The 22,198-nt window shown below is 38.5% G+C and overlaps 1 protein-coding gene across 1 annotated transcript; it reads right to left on the bottom strand.

Annotated features, from left to right (window-relative positions):
- Positions 1-13,935: 13,935 nt before the first annotated feature.
- On the bottom strand, positions 13,936-15,860 carry LOC116114181 (lycopene beta cyclase, chloroplastic/chromoplastic-like). Its single transcript, XM_031400339.1, has one exon. It carries the CDS (start codon positions 15,618-15,620, stop codon positions 14,100-14,102), a length of 1,521 nt encoding a protein of 506 aa, XP_031256199.1. The 5' UTR covers positions 15,621-15,860; the 3' UTR covers positions 13,936-14,099.
- Positions 15,861-22,198: the final 6,338 nt, after the last annotated feature.

Below are 22,198 nucleotides of genomic sequence, written 5' to 3'. Positions count from 1 at the left end.
GGGTCCAAAACTTCGTCCTTGTGGAGTTTTGCAATGCGAGTCTGATTGATGCGTATGATTTTGTTCACAAGCAAAAATAGCAAGAGCACTAATTGCAAAAAGTAATAAAGTGGTGAAGTGAGTATTGTCCCACAGAGATTGTGTATTAACTACTAATATATCTAATCTATTACTAATTAAAGGACACAAAAATTGGATTGGTGGGAGACTCATTAATTAAACTAAACAAAGTATTAAAACTTGCTAGAATTGAAAAATAAAACTCATTTAATGCAAATGGATGAAATTTACTTAAAACAAAGAAGTTAGGGCTTTTAACTTTACCAAGTTAGACTAACCTAGCCTATGAATTCCAATTGTTCAAATTCTATTGTGATGACTAAAAATCGAAGTCCCTAAGATGTTTGCCACTCCCTCTCAGGTTATACCATCCCACCTATTCCTATTAAGCCTCCACACCCAAAATTTGAGGCTTAATAGTTCAAGGCCTCTTAAGCGTTGTGGAATCCTATCAAGATTGCAAAGGTTGCGTTTATCTATCTCTAGTTTTTTCTCAACCTAAGGTATCCATCCCTCGAAGCCACACATGAATTGCTTCTCAGCCTTAACATGTTCAACAGGTCATTTGACTGAAAACCCAACATCCAAACACAATAAAAACAGAGATAAATACGTAATCACAACAATAGAACTAAAGAACAATAAGAAATTCATAGATTAAGCAAGTATAAACAAGGATCCATCAAAACGCTAACTAAAACAGGTTATTCATGATAAAAACAAAATTTAACATAAACAAAGTAGAATAATCTGAGTTCAACATAAACCTAATTGAAAAGAGAAAGAGAAATCTTCTCTAATTTGAAGCCCAAATCTTGAATCTTTCTTATCCTCCTCTAAACTCTTACAAAAATGACAAACGCCTCTACAAAATGACTAACTTTTCTTTTTATACTAACCCAAACCTTAGGACAAACTGCCTATAAAGCAAAACGTGCAGTATTAAAAATGCAGATTTTTCCAGTTTTGCCGCGGCAAGGAAATTTCTTTACCGTAACAACGGGTAGTTGCCCAATATTCTAGGAGATACTTCGCCATGGCAAAGGAAAAACCTTGCCATGACAAAGTACTGATTTTCTTGGCTGAATTTGCGAAACTACCCTCAGCTTGCTTTTTCACTTGAATCTTCAATCTTCTTGTTTCCAGTCAGACCAAGCTTCAAGGGTGCTTCCAATAAACCTCATGAATTACGATCAAAACTGTGTCAACGAGCTCATATTTGCTTTGTTTATCTCTAAAAGCACATTTAGGCCTGAAACATAAATATATTGAATTAAGTAACAATCCAGGCTAAAATCCAATGAGAAGTATTCAAAAATCCTAATAAATTCCATTGGAAAAACATAATCTTAGGATTATCACTAGTTCACATGACCCAGCCTACAATGCCAAAGATATGTTTGATTAACGCCACCATTTTTTGGCTTTCTTATTTTCAAGATTGAATATTTCATTATTATTTAAATCCAGAATATACAAACCATTATGTAATCTAGCAATTCCATATTGAATACCATTCAAACTAAAAGACAACAATCCATTAGTTATCAAAAACTCATATTCGAAATTGTCCAAAGCGAACACAAAAATTATGTTCCTTGAAACTGAAGGGACATAATAACAATCCGAAAGTTCTAATACAAGGCCCGGAGGCAAAGATAAATAATAATTTCCTATGGCTAATGCAATAACTCGCGATCCATTTCCAACTCATAGGTCCACCTCTTCTTGACCGAGCGATCTACTCTACTGCAACCCCTGCATAGTGCAAATATGATAACCACATCCAGTGTCAATGATTCAAGATGTGTAGGAGATAAGTTAATCTTAACCATGAACATACCTTTAGAAGAAGATGCAACAACATTATTTTTCAAGTTTGCTAGGAAGGCCTTGCAATGTTTCCTCCAATGGCTGGGATTCCCACAATGAGGACAAACGCTCTTCCTATCCTTGATGATTCCTCCTACTAGCTCATGAACTAATCCAACCTCAGACTCAGCATCAACTTTGTCCTTATCATCACTAGAGTTAGCATCACCTAACATCAAAGCTCTATCCATGTCTAGCTCTATGGCCTCCAATACCTCCAGAAGCTCATGTAGGGTTTTCTTCTCATTATTCTTGACAAAGTCTTGAACAAATGGAGAAAAAGTATCAGGTAGGGATAGTAAGACTAGGTCTATTGCTAAACCATCATCAAGAGAACATCCTAATACCTTCAGTGTCTCAACATACTCTATCATCTTGAGTATATGAGGCTTAACTTTGGCACCCTTATCCATCTTGCATTTGAACAATTCGCGTGACACTTATACCTCTCGTTTTGAAGGAGAGTCAAGACCATGGTGGACAAATCCACGTTCTCACACTACTTGTGTAGTTTTGGTGTCAATGACAATAGCATGAGAAACCTTACACGATTAATGTTAGTTTCATGCTGACATTATGAATAAACGTCTCTTTGTTCTTGGGTGGAATCATCATCAAGCTCTAAGGCTTGCTTCATGGTATATAATTCATCCTTAGACTCAAGTACAGGCTGAAAAATGTCTATACCAACCTAGAAAATTATTACCATCAAATTGATTTTCTCTTTCGAAGAGTGATCACAATGATAGGTTAGATGTAGTCATTATGAATGCGAATCTACAAAGGCAAAAACAAACAGAGTTAATATTATATTATATTAAATAATAAGGTCTTTCATTAATCAATTACTACCACTATTTTACTCAAGCCCAATAGCCCTCACTATTAAACTCGGGAAGGTTTGTTGGTCTTCCTAGTGGACCGAAATCCCATCATTCCTATTTCAACCTTCACGGGGGCAAACAAGTTAAAATTAGAATGATTAGGTAGGTAAACAAACTTTAATTTACATCATTTAATAGCACCAACTATTAAACTCAAATGTAAACAAAGCCAACAAACCAATTACACAATTCAATGGCACCAACCATTGTCCTCAAGTGTAATTTTTGATTAGTGAGTTGGACATTACATGTGACCTTGTGCATTAATCAAATGCACTACTCTACTATGCCTCTAGTGTATTTATCAACCTTCGCAGAGGCAAACAAGCAAAATACACCTAATTAAGTCAAATCCATCACTATTAAGGAAAACTCTAATAAATGATTAACCTCCCACTAGTAGAAGTGTACCCTTCGCGGGAGCAAACAAGCCATAACGAACAATGGTTTGATTAATCTCATAGTGATGGAAGGCTCGTGGTTATTTGTGACTTAATATCTTAACGAGGATTTTTGGTTTATTGTCTCACCAATTTTATTATCTTATTAGCATGTGTCCGACATGTTAAAACATTCAACCTTAACATGCTTTCTATGATAATAAAATAAACATGTCAGTACTAGCCAACCTAAAACCGAATTCCTTGAGCTTTGACGAATTGGTAGGACAACATAGGTTCATGAAAATTATTATAAAACTTTAAAAAAATCTTCAGGACATGCATCACGCCTTCGCTTCATCTTTTTTACAATAACAACAAAATCCTATACTAATTAACATTAAATAGAATAGAAACCTCGAGTTACATTTGAGGGGATTTATGTGAGAAAAGAAATACATTGAGAGTAAAGAGATAGGCAGCACACACAAGTCCTATTTAATAATAAAATTATTACAAGCATACATTCCCATAAATACTTAAAATCAAACCTAAGGTTGATGACCAAGTACCAAAGACCATGCATAATCAAACATCAATCAGATATGGCATATCATTCAAAAAATCTTGAATTTACCAGTTAAAATTACATTGCCCCTTTTAATTTTGCAGAATTTTATATTGGTCCCTAAACTTGTAGTTTAGTCCCTGTTTAGTTTGAAAACAAACCGAACTATCCAGAATAGTAGCGACTGCTTTAATTTTGGTGGCTTGGCAAAAAAGTTCAAAATGCCAACTTCTAATTCCTAAAAATATGTTTCTCCTGCAACAACATGAGGGACCGTTTACCCTCCAATTTCCACATGAAATCTCATGGGAAAAACTCATCGATTGGGATGTTGCTAGCGATGAACAACAACATCCCAGCAGCCCAAAAAAGAGGCTACTCCCACTAAGCTACGCATGAAAATGCACAACCAAAACTCCCAAGTGGCTGCATACATGAGTGTGCAACCTTGGCCTATCGCACAAGGTGCACGGCCTAGAGTAGGCCATGGCCAGCATCAGTGCCATGTACAGTTGTGCAAGGCTAGGGACAGCACTGCTAGCAAAAGTGAGTGACAACAGGGACAACCGAACGTAATCGCATGCGACAAGGGACAAACGCCTAGGGCAAGTGCTAGGGGACGGCTCAGGGGTATGCACGTAGCCAAAAAAGGCTAGCCGCATGATTAAGGTCCCACACAGCAACATGTGACCAGGTGCCCACCAAGTTGCACGTAGCCGTCAGACGGTTGCGCGCGGCAACACGTAGCCTAGTGTGATGCCTCTCAAGCATTTCATCAAACACTTGGTGTGCATCACCCAGACATTCTAGAAGCTTCCGGATTACTCTTGTATATGCTAGAATATTGTAATTAATATGGTAGTTGGTAGATAGTAGTTGGTAGGTGGTAGTTTGGAGTTAGCTAATCTCCACCATTGATTTCGGGAGATCTAGACCGTCCATTGTAAACTCCAACTACTATAAAAGGGGGAGGCCTTCATTTGGCCAAACATCCAAGAATTGTAAAGTTCTCTCAATTAGTAAAGAGTTCTCTTCTAGCATCTCTTGTGAGTTTGTGTGAGTGTTTTCTTACTTGCAGAGCAAGCAAGGCTGACTTAGGGCAATTGTCGGGAGATTAGCACCTAAGGCCGAACGAGTCTGAAGGGAAGCAATCGGGTCGCTACATTTGGTATCAGAGCAGGAAGATTCTTAGTTCAAGATGTCGTCCGAAGGTTGCCATGATGAGCAAAGGGGGAGGGAAGCCAATCCTAACCCCAACTCTTCCAAGAAGAACTCTCGAGGAGGGAAGGACAAGTCCGTGGATGTGATAGCCTCAATGGAAGCGTGGGTGATACGCAACGAGGTGAATGTTGCCGAAGTGAAGGAACACCTCGACGTCCTCGATCAAAAGATGGACGATGTTGAAAGCATGGTCGAAACCATGGGAGAGATTCGCCAACATGTTGTTGATAAGCACCAAGCTTTTGAGGAGTTCCAAGCGGTGGTGTTGGACTCTCTCAGGACATTACAAGCTCAAGTGGAAGAGCTTCGATCGGGTCTAGAGGAAAGCAAGGGCCACTGGGCATTTTGCAAGAGGGCGGTGGCAAACGGGGTCGTCACCAATGCCACATCTCCCGCAAGGGTCGAAGTTCCAAGACCGCGGAAGTATGGGGGAAAGCGGGATGCCCAAGAGCTGGAGAACTTTCTATGGTCCATGGAGAGGTACTTCAAAGCTACTAATGTCCAAAGTGAGCAAGAGAGGGTGAACATTGCAACCGGGTATCTTGAGGACCATGCAATTACGTGGTGGCAACGGAAGCATGCTGAGATTGTGCAAGGCACATGCATCATCAACACTTGGGAGTTGCTCAAGTGTGAAATCAAAAAGCAATTCTATCCGGGCAACATAGCATACGAGGCACGAAAAAAGATGCGGGAGCTCAAACACATGGGGCCTATTTCCAGGTATGTGGATGAGTTCTCTAAACTTATGCTTCAAGTTGATAATATGAACTCAGAGGATTTGCTATTCAACTTTATGGAGGGGCTCCAACCCTGGGCACAAAGGGAACTCCAAAGGCGTCAAGTTACCAACATCTCTACAGCCCTTACCAAAGCCGACACTCTTGTTGAGTTCCGCAAGGGAGAAACATCTAAGCTGAAGAAGGATGGCAAGTCCGATCACGGCAAAGGTGGGGGAGGAAAGGGAGACAAATCATCTCACCGAGAAAAGGGAGACAAATCATCTCACCGAGAAAGAATGGTGGAAGGATGGCAAGAAGGAATACAAGCACCGTGAGAATTGTTATCTTTGTGATGGGGACCATTAGATCTGTGACTGCCCCAAGCGCAAGGCCTTCAATGCCATGTTCGAAGAGAAACAACCTGAGACATCCGCATCCGAGACTGCCAACATGGGATGCCTCCAACTTCTTAATGTCTTGAAGGTAAAGTCCGCACAACCAAAAGTTCAAGATAAGTGCTTCATGCATGTCGAAGCCACCATCAACGGGAAGAAAGTTCAAGCCTTATTGGACACGGGTGCTTCCCACAACTTCTTCAAGGATAGCGAGGCGAGACGATTAGGCCTCAAGGTGGAGAAATCAGACGGATGGCTCAAGGCGGTAAATGCTGAAGCTAAACCACTTGGGGGCGTGGCTCGGAATGTTGAGCTACATCTTGGCACATGGAGCGGCAAGGTATCATTTTTTGTTGCACCTTTAGATGATTTTAACCTTGTTCTTGGCATGGAGTTTCTCAGGCAATTCAATACGATGCCCCTACCGTGATACAACTCCATGTGCATCCTTGAGGGAGTCCCGTATATGGTTCCGACAGTGAGCAAGGCCGCACCAAGCAACCACCTCTTCGCAATGCAAATTGAGAAGGGACTTAAGCAAAAGGAAGAGACCTTTCTCGCCATGGTGCATGAGTTGGAAGATGAGGGAGGTGTGGAAAACATGGAGCCGGTACCGGGGGAAATATACCAAGTCCTTGAAGAATACAAGGATGTCATGCCATCCGAGCTGCCAAAATGCCTACCACCTAGGAGGGAGGTGGACTATAAGATCGAGCTAGAGCTGGGAGCCAAACCACCAGCCAAAGCTCCATATCGGATGTCGCCACCAGAGTTAGACAAGTTGCGGAGACAACTCAAAGAACTCTTAGAGGCCGGATTTATCAAGCCTTCGAAAGCACCATACAGAGCCCCGATTCTCTTTCAAAAGAAGCATGATGGGTCACTTCGCCTTTGCATCGACTATCGGGCACTCAATAAGGTAACCATCAAAAACAAGTATCCCATTCCACTAATTGCTGATTTGTTTGATCAACTTGGACAGGCCAAGTACTTTTCAAAGCTTGATTTGAGATCGGGGTATTACCAAGTGCGGATTGCGGAAGAGGATGAGCCGAAGACCGCATGTGTGACACGTTACGGAGCCTTTGAATTCAAAGTCATGCCATTCGGTCTCACCAACGCCCTTGCCACATTTTGCACCCTCATAAACCACATCTTCCATCCATATCTTGATCGGTTCGTGGTGTTTTATCTCGACGACATTGTGGTGTACAGCAACACTCTTGAGGAGCATGCCGAGCACTTGTGTACAGTTTTCCGAGTGTTGCAAGAAAATAAGCTATATGTCAAGCAAGAGAAGTGTTCATTTGCCAAGCCGGAAGTAGAATTCGTCGGCCACAAGATCATGGATAGGAAGCTCATCATGGACAAAGCCAAGGTGAAGGCTATTGCAAAGTGGGAAGCTCCAACAAAGGTTACCAAGTTACGCTCTTTCTTGGGCCCCGTCAACTATTATCGGAGATTCATCAAAGGCTATTCCACTATTGCTGCACCACTCACGGATTTGCTTAAGAAGGCCATAAAATGGGAGTGGACGGTTGATCGCCAACATGCCTTTGACACCTTGAAAAGGGCTATCATGGTGGAGCCAGTGTTAGCATTGCCCAACCATGCCCGACCATTTGAGGTACATACTGACGCATGCGATTTTGCTATTGGATGTGTGTTAATGCAGGAGGAACATCCCATAGCCTTTGAGAGCCGGAAGCTCAATGATACGGAGCGGCGATACACGGTGCAAGAGAAAGAGATGACAACCGTGGTGCATTGTCTACGCACTTGGTGACATTACTTACTTGGGTCCAAATTCTTAGTAAAGACGGACAATGTGGCAACAAGTTATTTCCAGAGTCAGAAGAAACTCAGCCCCAAGCAAGCTAAATGGCAAGATTTCTTGGCCGAGTTCGACTATGTGTTAGAGTACAAGCCCGGAAAAGCCAACTTAGTAACGGATGCATTGAGTCAGAAGGCTGAGTTTGCAGCCATAAGCAAGATACAAGGGGATCTTCTCAAGCTTATAAGGGAGGGTCTCAATCATGACGCATTGGCCAAGCAACTCATTTCCTTAGCTCGAGATGGCAAGACCAAGCGCTTTTGAGTAGAAGATGGCCTCCTGTACACCAAAGGGAGAAGGGTGTATGTTTCGAAGTGGGGAAATTTACAGAGGAACTTGATCAAGGAGTGTCATGACGCCAAATGGGCCGGACATCCCGGACAAAGGCGCACCTGAGCACTATTAGAAGTAGCCTACTATTGGCCACAAATGCGGGACGATGTGGAAGAGTTTGTGAGAACTTGTCTTGTGTGTCAACAAGATAAGGTCGAACACTGAAGCCCCGCTAGATTACTGGAACTGTTGCCCACATCGAGTCGACCATGGGAGAGCATCTCAATGGATTTCATAGTGTGCCTATCGAAATCCGAGGGGTTTACTACCATTATTGTTGTGGTGGATAGGTTATCAAAGTATGCTACCTTCATCCCTGCACCAAAGGAATGTACAGCGGAAGACATGGCCAAGCTCTTCTTCAAGCATGTGGTGAAGTATTGGGGTCTTCCGAAGTCTATCATCAGCGATCGGGACAGTCGGTTTACCGAGAGATTTTGAACCGAGTTGTTCAAACTCATGGGGTCGGCATTACACTTTTCTACAAGCTTTCACCCTCAAACCGATAGGCAGACCGAGAGAGTAAATACTTTGCTAGAGATTTATCTACGACACTTTGTGAGCGCCAACCAACTTGATTGGGCAAAGTTGATCGATGTAGCCCAATTTTCATACAACTTGCAGAGGAGTGAAGCCACCAACAAGAGCCCATTTGAAATGGTGATGGGCCAACAACCGCTCACGCTGCACACCTTGGGTACAAGTTATAAGGGGAACAGTCCCGCGGCCTTCAAAGTTGCTAAGTCATGGCATGAGCAAGCCGACATCACACGAGCATACCTTGACAAAGCAACCAAGAAAATGAAGAAGTGGGCAGATAAGAAGCGGAGGCATGTGGAGTACAATGTGGGAGATCTAGTACTTGTCAAAATCCTCCCATCACAACACAAGTCCACCCGGCCACTACACAAAGCCCTTGTCTGAAGATATGAAGGGACATTTCCCATAATCAAGAGGGTTGGTAATGTATCCTACAAGCTTGAGTTACCCTCTTGGTCGAGACTTCATCCGATCTTCCATGTGAGTTGTTTGAAGCCATACCATGAAGATGCGGAAGATCCGGAAAGGGGAGAATCAAAACGAGCACTATTTGGCAACACCAAGTTCTATGACAAGGAGGTGGAGTGTGTGTTAGCCGATCGGGTCATTCGACAAAAGGGCCACTCTCCAAGTCGAGAATACTTTGTCAAATGGAAGGGGCTACCAAAGAGTGAAGCTAGTTGGGAACTCGAAGATGCATTGTGGCAATTCAAAGATAAGGTCCAAGAATTCCACGAAGAGTCGACAAGGACGTCTCTGGATTAGGTGGGGGAGAATGTGACGCCTCTCAAGCATTTCATCAAACACTTGGTGTGCGTCACCCAGACATTCTAGAAGCTTCCAGATTACTCTTGTATATGCTAGGATATTGTAATTAATATGGTAGTTGGTAGATAGTAGTTGGTAAGTGGTAGTTTGGAGTTAGCTAATCTCCACTGTTGATTTTGGGAGATCTAGACCGTCCATTGTAAACTCCAACTACTATAAAATGGGGAGGCCTTCATTTGGCCAAACCATCCAAGAATTGTAAAGTTCTCTCAATTAGTAAAGAGTTCTCTTCTAGCATCTCTTGTGAGTTTGTGTGAGTGTTTTCTTACTTACAGGGCTAAGAGCGTGAGCAAGCAAGGCTGACTTAGGGCAATCGTCGAGAGATTAGCACCTAAGGCCGAACGAGTCCGAAGGGAAGCAATCGGGTCGTTACACTAGGTCAGGTGGCTGCGCACGCAACTTCAATAGAAGCCTACGCGTGACCACACGCAACCTTGGGACAATGGCTACGCATGGTGATGCACAACCTAGATCAGAGGGCTCCACATGATAACGCGCAACTATGGACAGTGGCTGCACACAGCAACACACAGCCCCAACAATTTCCACCAGTTTTAGGGTTTCTTCAAAACTCAATATATTTATTCATATAATCTAAAAATGTAATCTAAATAAATATAAATATATTTATTCATATATTTAATTTATGGGATTTAAAATACATTTAAATAAATTAAATATATTCCATATTAATATTAATGTTTTATATTAATATTAATATAATTACAATTTATCTAAATTAACTTCAATATAAATATTGAATGTTGGCAACGACCTCAATGAACTTAATTACATAGAAAAATTACCAAAATGCCCTTTTCGTTAAAAAGACGAAAAAACCCTTCATTTCATTTTTCTTCTTAAACTGCTTTTAACGTGTTTGACTCCTAGGCTCTTTATTTTGTTGGCAGTGATTGGATCCATAATCAAGCATCAACTAATTAGTGTTCTGTATACCAATCAAGATTGGCCTTTAGCAAGACATCATAATTATCCAACAAATAAAGATTCAGAGGAGTTGCTACCTTTCAATAGTATGATTATTGCGCAATTCAAATCATTGCATCATCATTTATCTCATCAAGGTTTAGGGTACAGAAGTAGTGTCAACTTTAATCAATTTGCCTTGATATGTTTATATTCGATTATCGAATCAACGACCATGTAAAATTGGATTCGAGCACAGACTCGATTCCATTATGGCCATAGATTTTGCAATCGTAATTACTAACAGAATATCTCAACGATATAATTTCTCCTGTAACCAGGAGTGATGAATCCTTTGTTGATCTATCATAGCCATAGTGTACTTCTCAATGCAACTAACGACTACCGTACTGATAACCCTGAATAGTACTACGATAGACTCGTGTCAAATTACATCAATAATTACACACAGCGCTCTGGTGGTCTCAAGTCCAAGGGTCACATGCACCACCATCTGTTAAAGAATATATTCTAGAAACATTGGGTTTACCATCTTGTATGGAATCCTTTAATGGGTCAGTCAAATGAACTTGTCATAAACAAGTAGCCATGCACTGCACCAGGTTGTCACCTAACAACCTTGACATGTAAGAATTGTCACTACCTTTTGGTAGGGTCGTTCGACGCTATGATGACTTTACCGTATAATCTGTGCCAATACTGGGGCTACAGACAGTTTTAGAATGACCACCATTTGCAATCATAGGGTTCTCACAATTAAGATTTAAAACACTTAATTCTCTTGTCACAGTTCAACCTTTCTAAGGACATATATCAATTTATGCACGAATATATAAATGAATGCTATGATATAGAATTTATGTCTTATATTGATATTCAATATAATATTACAAGTGTCTAATAGTATTGGTTCTAGTGCACCTATCCTAACAATAAGTCCTATGAGCCTATAGAATTGTTAGGTGTTAATTGAATCAAGGATGCAGTGGAATTTAAAATTTCTTGAAATTGACACAAACCCCAAATGATCCTTCCATGATTATTCATTTAATTGTGCAAATTACAATAAAATAAAACCATACACGATTGAATACGATACCTTCGTTGGAGGCTTCTTCAATATGTGTGATGGATTCGCTTTCACTCACTACAACAAAAATGACCTACGGTAACATGCAAAAAGTGTTACCAAAGGCAAATGGTAGCATTAATAAGTATGCTATTACAGCTCGTGTTACTAAAAAATGAGGCTTTAGTATCACTTTTTGTATGTTATTGCTAATTATTTTGTTGCACTTATTGAAAGTTATAAATGAACTTTCAATAAGTATAACAAAATGCTACTGTTGAGTATATTATAACACTTATTCATGGCTACAAATGATTTTAGCTTATACTCTAAAACTGTTATAGGTTAGCTTTTTGTAACATCCTTAAAATGTTATAAATAACAAATCTATAACATTTTTTAAATGTTGTAGATAGGTTTTTCATAACGTTGTTCAAATGTTGTAGAAAAGTTTTTAATAACATTTAAAAGTGCTACCAAAGTTTTAAAAAATGTTGTAAATAAGTATTCCTTGCATTTTCTAAATGTTATAAAATTAATTTTTATAACATTTATTCATAAAATAATAGTGGATGTAGACTTGATTGAACTTGTCAAATCACTTTAAAAATTATCTTTTGTTTTCTTATTTAATCAATTTCACTTATTTATGGATGCTTGTTGTTAATCCACTTCACATCGTGTCACGGCCCCATCTTATGGAGGCACGGCCGGGCCTTGGCCCACTCTGCGTGACTTACTTGGTACTGTAAACCCCCCCCCCCCCCCCTAAAGAGATTTCTTTGCCTCCCCACCACTGGAACCTAAGACCAATAGGCTATAGTCAATTGGGGAGCATAGTGAGTACATCAGGCTAGCTCCCAATGACTATAGCCCCTTGGTCTTGGGTTCAAGTGGTGGGGGAGGCGAAAGAAATCCCTTAAGGGGGGAGACAGTACTGAGTAGAATGGTATGAGAGTTGGTGTTTGTTGATCTCCAGCCGGGCCCACGGTTAGATTGGGTCGTGACACATCATGGCCAATTCCCTCAAGGTCAATTGAGTATCTGAAGTAGAGTTTTTGCAGAAAGTGAAATTGGTTGGCTTGGGTATCGTTCTATATGAAAATTGGAGATTTGTGTTGGAGAGGAAGAAGGAAAAATGGAACAGGGTAGATTCAATTTAAAAAAAAAATTAGGGTATTTTTCATTTTATTTTACCTTTGAAGAGAGAAAAATATTGTCATAAAAGATTTTACCATTATGGTTCCAATAATATTTTTCCTTCGAAAATTTATCAGAGTAAAAAAGTGTAATTATGTTATCTGATTTTATTGGTTAAGTAATATTATTAGTTAGATATTTATTATTTTATTTAATTATTTAAATCATAATTATGCATTGACTTGTACTTTTACTTTTACATATTCATCACCCTTGATTGGTTAAGGATTTCCCCTAATAATCGATGGAGACAGGAGGTGTGATACAATCTCTTTGTATGTGAGAGCAGGTTAAGGATGTTACATAATATTGTTTAATATTACTTTAATGTATAAGCTTTTAATTAAATAACAATATGTTACTATATGATAGATTTTTTTTTTTTTTTTTTTGGGGGGGGGGGGAGGGGGGTGGGGCGGTATGAGTTTTTGGTCACCCCTTGCCTTTGTTACAACTTCGCTTAAGACCCCTTGGTTTTTCAACTCCTCAATCCATCCTTCACTCCATTACTATTTCATAGATTTACAACTAATTTAAACTGACAATAGTAATTATTTAAAAAATTAAATTAATTAAGTAAAAATTAAATTCGTAAACTTTCACAGCAGACCTTAAAAAAATTAGACTAAAAAATTTGTTTAGTATTGAATTCCAAAAGTTCTTTAATAAAAGAAAACCACAATCCTCAGATGCAGAACCAGTTTCAGTGAAACAATGATAAAATTTTTTACTAAGCAGCTGAAAAACTTGCCATTTATACTCATTTAGTGCATAAAATTGGGATATAATTCTTCAAATATATCAAGCTTGTTCAATAATTTCAGGTTAAATAAATCTGGAGATCATCCTTCAAATATAGAGCTGAAATGGACTGCAGGCTTACAATCTATGAATAAAAAGAATGTCTTTTGGTGCATTTGAGGCAGTCATGACAACGGTCTCACTCAAGTCTCCATTGGAATGCATTCTTTTTATCTACATACTATCTACCTAAAATTGTCTACTCAAATGATTTTCAGCTTCCTGAACAAAAAATTTAATCAACAAATGAAAGAATGAAACTTCTATAAAAATGCATGGCATCAACAAATATTACATTGCAAACATTTGTTGCTCATTTAATAAGTTAAAAACATAACAACAAATTTGAGGTGTTTTATTGACAATTAGGGAAAGGGTAAGTAAACTATTAGATGCAGATACATCAACACATTAAGCATATCACGAATAAATATTGTGGTCATATTAATCTCTATCCTGTACCAAGTTGTTGATCATGTTAACCAAAGGAAGAGTTCCCTTCGCCATGATCTCCATCCTACAAGTATTAGAGGCATGCGAGAATAGAGAAAGCCCAAAAACTATAAGTTCTGGAAGAAACAGTCTTGATGACAAGAAACCATGCCAATAATGCGGTTCCAAATCAAAAAATGCGTCAAAAAACATTCTAGTGCCTTGTAAATCAAGCTTCAGCAGTATATCCATACCAAAACAGAAGAATTCCCTCTGTCTCCTCCTTTGTATGGGCCATAAATCTTTCCAAACATCAGCTGACAACTCATTTCCTGAAAGGCTTCTATCAGAATCAAGGCACCGTACTATAGCGTTTGCAACAATAGGGGCTGCTGCTAAAGTCCTTGCCACCATATACCCAGTCGAAGGGTGCACCATGCCAGCAGTACCACCTATTCCAACCACTCTTTGAGGAAGCACTGGGAGAGGTCCACCCATGGGAATGACACAATGCTCATCCTCTTCAATGCTCTTCACTTTAATGCCTAAGTGCCTTAATCTAGCCGCCAGTCTTTCCTGGATATCTTTCATGGGCACTCCAGGCCGTGCTACAAGTGAAGTTTCCTCAAGAAATATCCTGTTTGATGAAAAGGGCATTGCATAAAGAAAAGTCGGAATTTTACTATTAGCTTCTTTTAGCTCCAAATTGCTGTCTAGATGTGAATCTCTCCAGTCCATAAAAAGCATCTTATCTACGTCAAATGGGTGCTCTTCTACTTCAGCCAAAATTCCATATGCCACTTGGTAACCTGGATTATAGGGCTTATCATACTGAACAAGGCACCTAGAAAACCCAGTTGCATCAAGAACCACAGCAGCCTGAATTGTAACACCATCATTGCAAATCAATAAGGATTTGGACTCTTCATGAATAACCTTAATAACTTTAGCTTGGTGAAACTTAACACCATTGGATATGCATTTTCGCAGCATTTTAGACTTGAGCTGCTTTCTATTAACCCTCCCATAAGGTCTATCAAGATCCTTCTTCACACCGTTATCAATGTAAACAACAGCGCCGGACCAGGTGGTGTCAAGGCAATCAAGCAAATCCATGGCTCCAAATTCATCAACCCAAACACCATAATTATTGGGCCAAATCAATTTGGGAGAGGGGTCAATTGAGCAAACAGAAAGCCCTGCCTCAGAAACTTGCTGGGCAACAGCAAGCCCAGCTGGGCCACCACCTACAACAGCCAAGTCCACAACAAGACCCTTTGAAGGGTCATACATGGGAAGCTCAAACTCAAGATTTTCCTTCTTGGTTCCAGGAACAAGCTCCAAAAGAGTACTACTACCGGCCTTTACACGACACTTACTACTACTAATCCTCTTGAGATGATATTTCTTAAGAACAAACCTAAACTCTGGACTCTGAATCTTTGAAGAGCTTAAACTACAGGATTTATCAGAAACCCCGTGAAGTTGGGGCAAGAATTCAAGTTTGTTATGTGTTTTTAGTAAGGTATCCATGGATTTTAACTAAAACACAATCTGGGTCTTAAAACAATAGAAATAAAAAATCAATTAAACTAGAGAAAATAAAGATTTGAAAACTTACCACAGAGCAGAGAGAAGAAAAAGAGAAGCATTTTCTGGGAATATTTGGCAAGGTAAGCTTTGTGTTGTGTGTGTGGCCAATGAACAAACAATAAGTTGGGATTGCGAATGATTTGTGAATCTGACGTAGTGGTGCACTGGATACAGACCAAGTCATTATCACACCTTCACAAACACTCACTCGTGACTCGTCTCTAAACATGCCACGATAACACTAGATATTTACAATCATTGTAAGGCTACTTTTGGAACCAGGATACTATTAGATTGGACATTCACTAATTATTAGAAGAGTAATACTAATCTCCCACACTAATCTTGAAGAGATTCCACGCCAGTTTTCGTTGCGCAAGAATTTCCATCGGAGAATCAAGAAGCCCCAGCTTTGCAAGGTGTGCACCAATTAGTCGAATCACTCAAAGAAGTTCACAAGTTTGTCTATGAACTGCTAAAGGTCCAAGACACTTCTTAAACCCTATTATATGGCCCAAACCATGGACATCATGTAACACTCACATCGAGATACGTAGCTTTACGTATTCTCTAATACTCTTAGTTGAATTTTGTTAAAGGTATCTTGAACAAGTGGGAAGAAAATCCATTAAAATTTTATTATGGGTAAAATGGTCTTTTCACTCATAATTAGTTGAAAAAATTGGGAGTGAAAAGAGATAAAATTTTATGGAGAAGTTAACAAAAATGAGGGTATTATTGTAATTGACTAAGGGACATAGATGAAATTTCATAGAAAATGCAAGGGCAAAACGGGAAAGTAGAAGTAATAAATGAGACATTTAGAGTTCATTCTCGAAAATTCATCATTCTCTACTCCCTCATACGCCACTTTCGTCTCCAAATTCTCTCATTTTCTTCATCAAATTTCCAAGGCAATTGAGAGGATTTTTGGTTAGATTTTGGTAGATATTCAATCCTAAGCATCCAAAGGTAAGAGTTCTTACAATATGATGTGAGATTAATTTTTAAATTGTTGAATTCTTATAGTTATATGCTTAGGGTTTAAGAAGAAGAGAAGATCTACCCAAAGAGAGAGTTTCTAGTGTGGAACTACCCAAGATCAAGGTAAGTAAATCTAACCCTAAGTTTGATTTGAGTAAGTTTGTAGAGATTTGTATATGTATGTATGTGCTTATGTTTTTGAGAAGTTTTGATGAGATTGATACATGAAGATAATTAAAATTCAGCCATGAGAATGTAGACTTTGCCTATATGGTGATTGATGGAAGTTTGGTTGAATTTAGAAAGAGTTTGAGTAGACTTTATGGAGTGTAGTTTCCTAGTCGGGTTTAGTGTTGATTTAATGGAGTTTTACTCCAAATATTGGTGGCTTGAGAAATAAGTAGAAGTGTAGCCAAATAGAGTTTGAGTATGCATGCAATTTGTTTAATGAAAATCCTAAGAGAAAACATGTTACCATGGTTTCCCTGTCACAGCCGTGACTTTCTGAGTGATTTTTGGGCATCTTACCGATTAAACTAGGTTGAAACCTAAATAAAAGTTGTAGCCCTTTCTCTAAGCTTTAAAACGAGACCAAGATCGTAGCAATCCGATGTGTATAACTCGAGATATGCCTTCTTGAATATGACCTGTGCAGAATGACTACCTCAAAATATTTTGTAGTCTAATAATCTATGATTGATTTCAAGTATGGGAATGTTGTTGGTAGAAAATACTAGTTCTCTAATGATATTTTTTATATGTCATAATGCATTCTCACATTTTCATTTAGAAAGAATAGCAAAGAATGAGCATAGTTCCATGCACAAACACATGGATGAGAATAGTAAAGAATAAAGAAAAAGAAAGAAAAGAATTAATTGTAAAAAAATAAGAGAAGAGAAGGTTATTGCGATGGGGAACCCGTGAGTGACAGAGAAGAATAGTCCCACATACACGCGCCTTCAGTGAGCGGCCTCAGAATTAGAAAGAAGTAAGTGTACAGTTCGTTAGAAGTGTATGTGGATGAGAACTGTACTAACAGAATTTACCTACATGTACGCCGCCTTTAGTGAGCGGTCTCAGAATCAAAAAGAAGAGTTGTACAATCCGATAGAAGTGCATATAGATGAGGACTGTACCCACTCACATGGCCAGGGTTTAGAATCCATGCCTCAACCGAGTTCGATCAGCATAGAAAGAAATAAAAGAAAGAAAGAATAGAACACAGAAAGAAAGAACAAAATAGAAAGAAAGAAAGAATAGAACGAAAGAAAGAGTTGAACACAAAAAAAAAGAACAGAATAGAACAAAAAGAAAGAAAGAACAGAATAGAAAGAAAGAAAGAATAGGACACAGAAAGAAAGAACAGAACAGAAAGAAATAAAGAATATAACACAGAAAGAAAGAACATAATAGAAAGAAAGAAGAGAAACAGAAAATAAAAAAGAAATTGCATTCTTTATGCATTTATGCACATGCATCATGGCATTCATATTATTCAGAATTAGTTTCTCCAATTGTGCTTACATGTTAGTAAGTGAGAAACAAGAATAGAGAAAGAATAGAGAGATAGAACAGAAAAAGAATAGAGAAAGAACAGAGAGATAGAACATAAAAAGAATAGAGAAAGAACAGAGAGAAAGAATAGAAAAGAACAGAGAAGAAGAGAGAAGTGTGATGTAAGGAAAGAATTCAGAATATGAGCAACGGAGATAAAAGGGTAGCATAACGGGTTTACTTACTGAGCAATTAGTGCTCACCCGTTGTTTTCAATGTTTTTGCAGGTAGTAGATGAGATGTGGTCGCTTGCAACGTCAAGATGCGGAAGGGTCGACCAACACTGTCGAGCTTCTTGAGAAATTTATTTACACTATGTATAGTTTTGTATATATAAAGAAAAATTGGGCCCATTATTTTATACTCATCTACGTGTATATTTTCGTAATATATATATTTAGTGAGTTTTACTATTTATTTTACGAGTATACTAGCTAGAGAGAGAGTCATTACACATCAAGTGTAGAAAGGTTTATTTGGCCCAAGCCCAATGATGGGATGTTATTTGATTCAAGTGAATGAAAGTTAATTAAGTTAATTAGTTGTTAGATACATAGATCATAAAATTAAGGGAGTGGTTGTACTATTGCATTAAATAGGCATGACCTTATGTTTTGAATCTGTGGTGGAGAATTAAGCCCTTAAATTATGTGTAATATTTTGAGATATTTGTAAAGGGCAATTCCCTTATTTGTAATGCCCATATAAAGACAACTCTCCCATTTTTGTAAAGTTAGACAAATGAATATAATGAATGGTATTTCAATGGAAGTTGAATCTTCTTGCATTTCCTTTATCCAAGTTTCGGCCTAAACTTGGTGGTGGATTAATTCAAGTCGGTGGAGCCTCTTTTAAGCTTGAATGTCCCTTGGCCATTTATCCTAGTAAGTTATTTTCATTTTGGTTCCCATTTTCCCATTCTCGGTTTTGGTTTATGAGTGTGAAATCTTTGCTTCAATTTGTGAAGTGTTTTGATGGGTTGATCTTAGGGATTGTTAGCTTGTTAGGATTGATGATTTAAGGTATTAAAAGAGATTGTGAGTGATTGAATTTGTCTTGGCTGAATTAGTGTTGAGTTGGTTGAATCTTGTGTGTTTTGGTGGTAGATTATTGTGCATATGGATGAAATGAGATGAAATATCCACATTAATTAGCTTAATCACACCCTAAGTATTCACCTAAACCAAAATTGCCCAAACTTCACCCTTTTACCCTTACCACCTCAAATATTACTATTTTGGCATCCAAAAATCACTATTCACTCTCAGAGTTACTATTCATAGTAGCTTAATTTTCCAATTTTCATGTCAAACAAAAGTGGATCCTCTTCCCCAATGCCCCCTTGGGAGGTTGCTTTCCTAAAAAGCCAAGAAGACCTTTAGAAACTTGAAGGAAGGGTGAACCAGATGGCCCAAATCCTCATGACTCATATAGCACCATGCACACCACCTACAAAAACCTTTCAAACCCGACCACCACCCCATGAAACCGAGCCACCTATCCCTGAACAAGAAACACCTCCAAGAAGACTTACACCACACATTAGGCGTCAAGTTTACCAACCTCCTCCCCATGAAGATGAAACTAGTCTTCTAAGTGACTTTAGTGATTTTGGTGTTGTTGTGAGAAAAATGAGGAGAAATGTTTATGATGATAGGGGACTTAAGATTGATATACCCGAATTTTGAGGAGCCTAGACCCTAATGATTTCAATGATTGGTTGAGTGAGATTGAAAGGGTATTTGAGGATGATGAAAAAGAGGTTCTTGCCCGAAAACTATAAGCAGGATCTCTACATGAGTTTGTTCAATCTCAAGCAAGGAGATAGGAAAGTAGAGGAGTATATAAGGGAATTTGAAGACCTTATGATGAGGAGTGACATTCCAGAGGAAAAGGAGCAAACTATCACTAGATTTTTGGGAGGTTTACAAAGGGAAATAGCTCACAAAGTGGAGTTGCAGCCTTATCTTTCATTTGGGGATGTATGCAAGCTAGCTGACAAGGTGGAAAAGCAACTACAAAGCTTGAAGCTCTTGGCTCCAAAGACCTATTTTATGGGTAGCACCAATTACAAGGGTTCTCCATTGTAGGAACCATGTCGTGGCAAGCGTGGAATAACAACAAAAATTTCTTGCCATGGCACGATCTCGTTACCCAAGATCACAATTTCGACTAAATTAATCAACATAAATTAAAACAGCTATACAAGGTTATGTGATATACCTCCCATTGGTGGCTCTTTCTCTGGATTAGAACTTTCAGTATTGTTCACCGGCACTGTTCATCAGTACTATTCACCAACACTGTTCACAGGTATTTCGCTATCGATCTAATGCAGGATCAAGTCCAATGGTATCCACACAAAGGCTGGCTCAAGATCACCCTAGGATTGACTACTAGATCAATCGGAGGGCTTAAGGGAGGTGGCAGAATTTAGAGAGAGATTTTCTCTCTCTAGGGTTGATGGCGGCTAGGGTTTTTGGAAGAGGTAATTGCAAAATTAACTTTATGATAATTTCTCTTTTAAAACAAAACCCAATGATCCTTTATATAGACAATCCCAAATAAGAGTTCAATAAGAATTGTAAATCCTTAATTCCTATTTGGATTAGATTACAATCCTTATTTGAATTGGATTGCAATCCTTGATATAAAGGAATAGAATATCTCTTAAAGATATTCTCCTAAAATATTCTCCTAATTAAATAAATATTCCTATTTATTTAATTCCAATATAAATACATATTCTAATTAAATAGATATTACTATTTATTTAATCCATATATATTTATATATATTTATCATATTTAATATATAGGTTTATATATATATATAATTAATTAATTAATTAAAATATATATTCTCCATATTAATTAAAATTAATATGATTCCAATTTTTCTACAAAGTGGATAATGGCATCAACCCCTTAGCAAAATTACCAAAGTGTCATTTTCGCCTATAATGACAAAAATGCCGCTGGACTCCCAAATTACCGAAATACCCTTTTCGGCCCAAGGACAAGATTGTCCTTCTATTTTCGTTTCTCACTTAACTATCTTCTATGTCTGTGACCCAAACGCTCTTCAGTTTGCTTGCAGTGTCCCAATAACTAGTTAAGCATCTAGCAATTAGTGTTTTCATACACCAATCAAGATTGACCTCTAGTAAGGCATCATGATTCCCTATAAGTAAAGAATCAATGATTTAGGCTTACTTTGTCTTCGGTATGGTTACTGTGCAATTCGATATGTTTCATCATCTTTTATCTCATCAAGGTTTGAGGTACATAAATAGTGTCTACCTCAAAAGTTACCTTGACATGTTCTATAATTGGTTTTTGAATCTAACGACTATTGAATTCGAGCACCAACTCGATTCCACCGTGGCCATGGATTTGAGGTCATAGTTCTTTAACCAAATATCTAGCTGAGATAAGATCTCTTGTAATCAGGAGTGATGAATCCTTTGTTGATCCACCATAGCCATAGTGTACTTCTCGATGTAACCAATCACCACCGTTCTGGTAATCCCTAAAAGATATGGCGTTAGACTAGTGTCAAATTACATCGATATTTACACACGACACTCTGGTGATCTCAAGTCAAAGGACCACATGCACCACCATCCGTAAGAGGATATATTCCATAGACACTAGGTTTCTATCTCGTGTGGAATCCTCTAATGGGTTAGTCTAGTGTGCTTGCACAAGCAAGCACCCATGTGTTGCACCAGGTTGATGCCCACAACCTTAAAATGAGAAATCTGTCACTACCTTTCGATAGGGTCATTTAACGTGATGATAGTCCCTCCGTATAATCTATGTCCTTGGTCAAATTTATACTATCACTACGGACGGTTTAAAAAGGGCCACCGATGGTGCTCATAGGGTTCTCACAATTAAGATTTATAACACTTAATTCCCTTGTCACTGGTTTCAACGTTTCTAAAGAGATATACTATTTTCTTTACACTAAGT

This window comes from Pistacia vera, unplaced genomic scaffold (genome assembly GCF_008641045.1).
Source record: "Pistacia vera cultivar Batoury unplaced genomic scaffold, PisVer_v2 Contig701, whole genome shotgun sequence".
NCBI lineage: Eukaryota > Viridiplantae > Streptophyta > Magnoliopsida > Sapindales > Anacardiaceae > Pistacia > Pistacia vera.
Note: the sequence above shows the minus strand (reverse complement) of the source record. Positions and strands in the feature narration are given on the sequence as shown.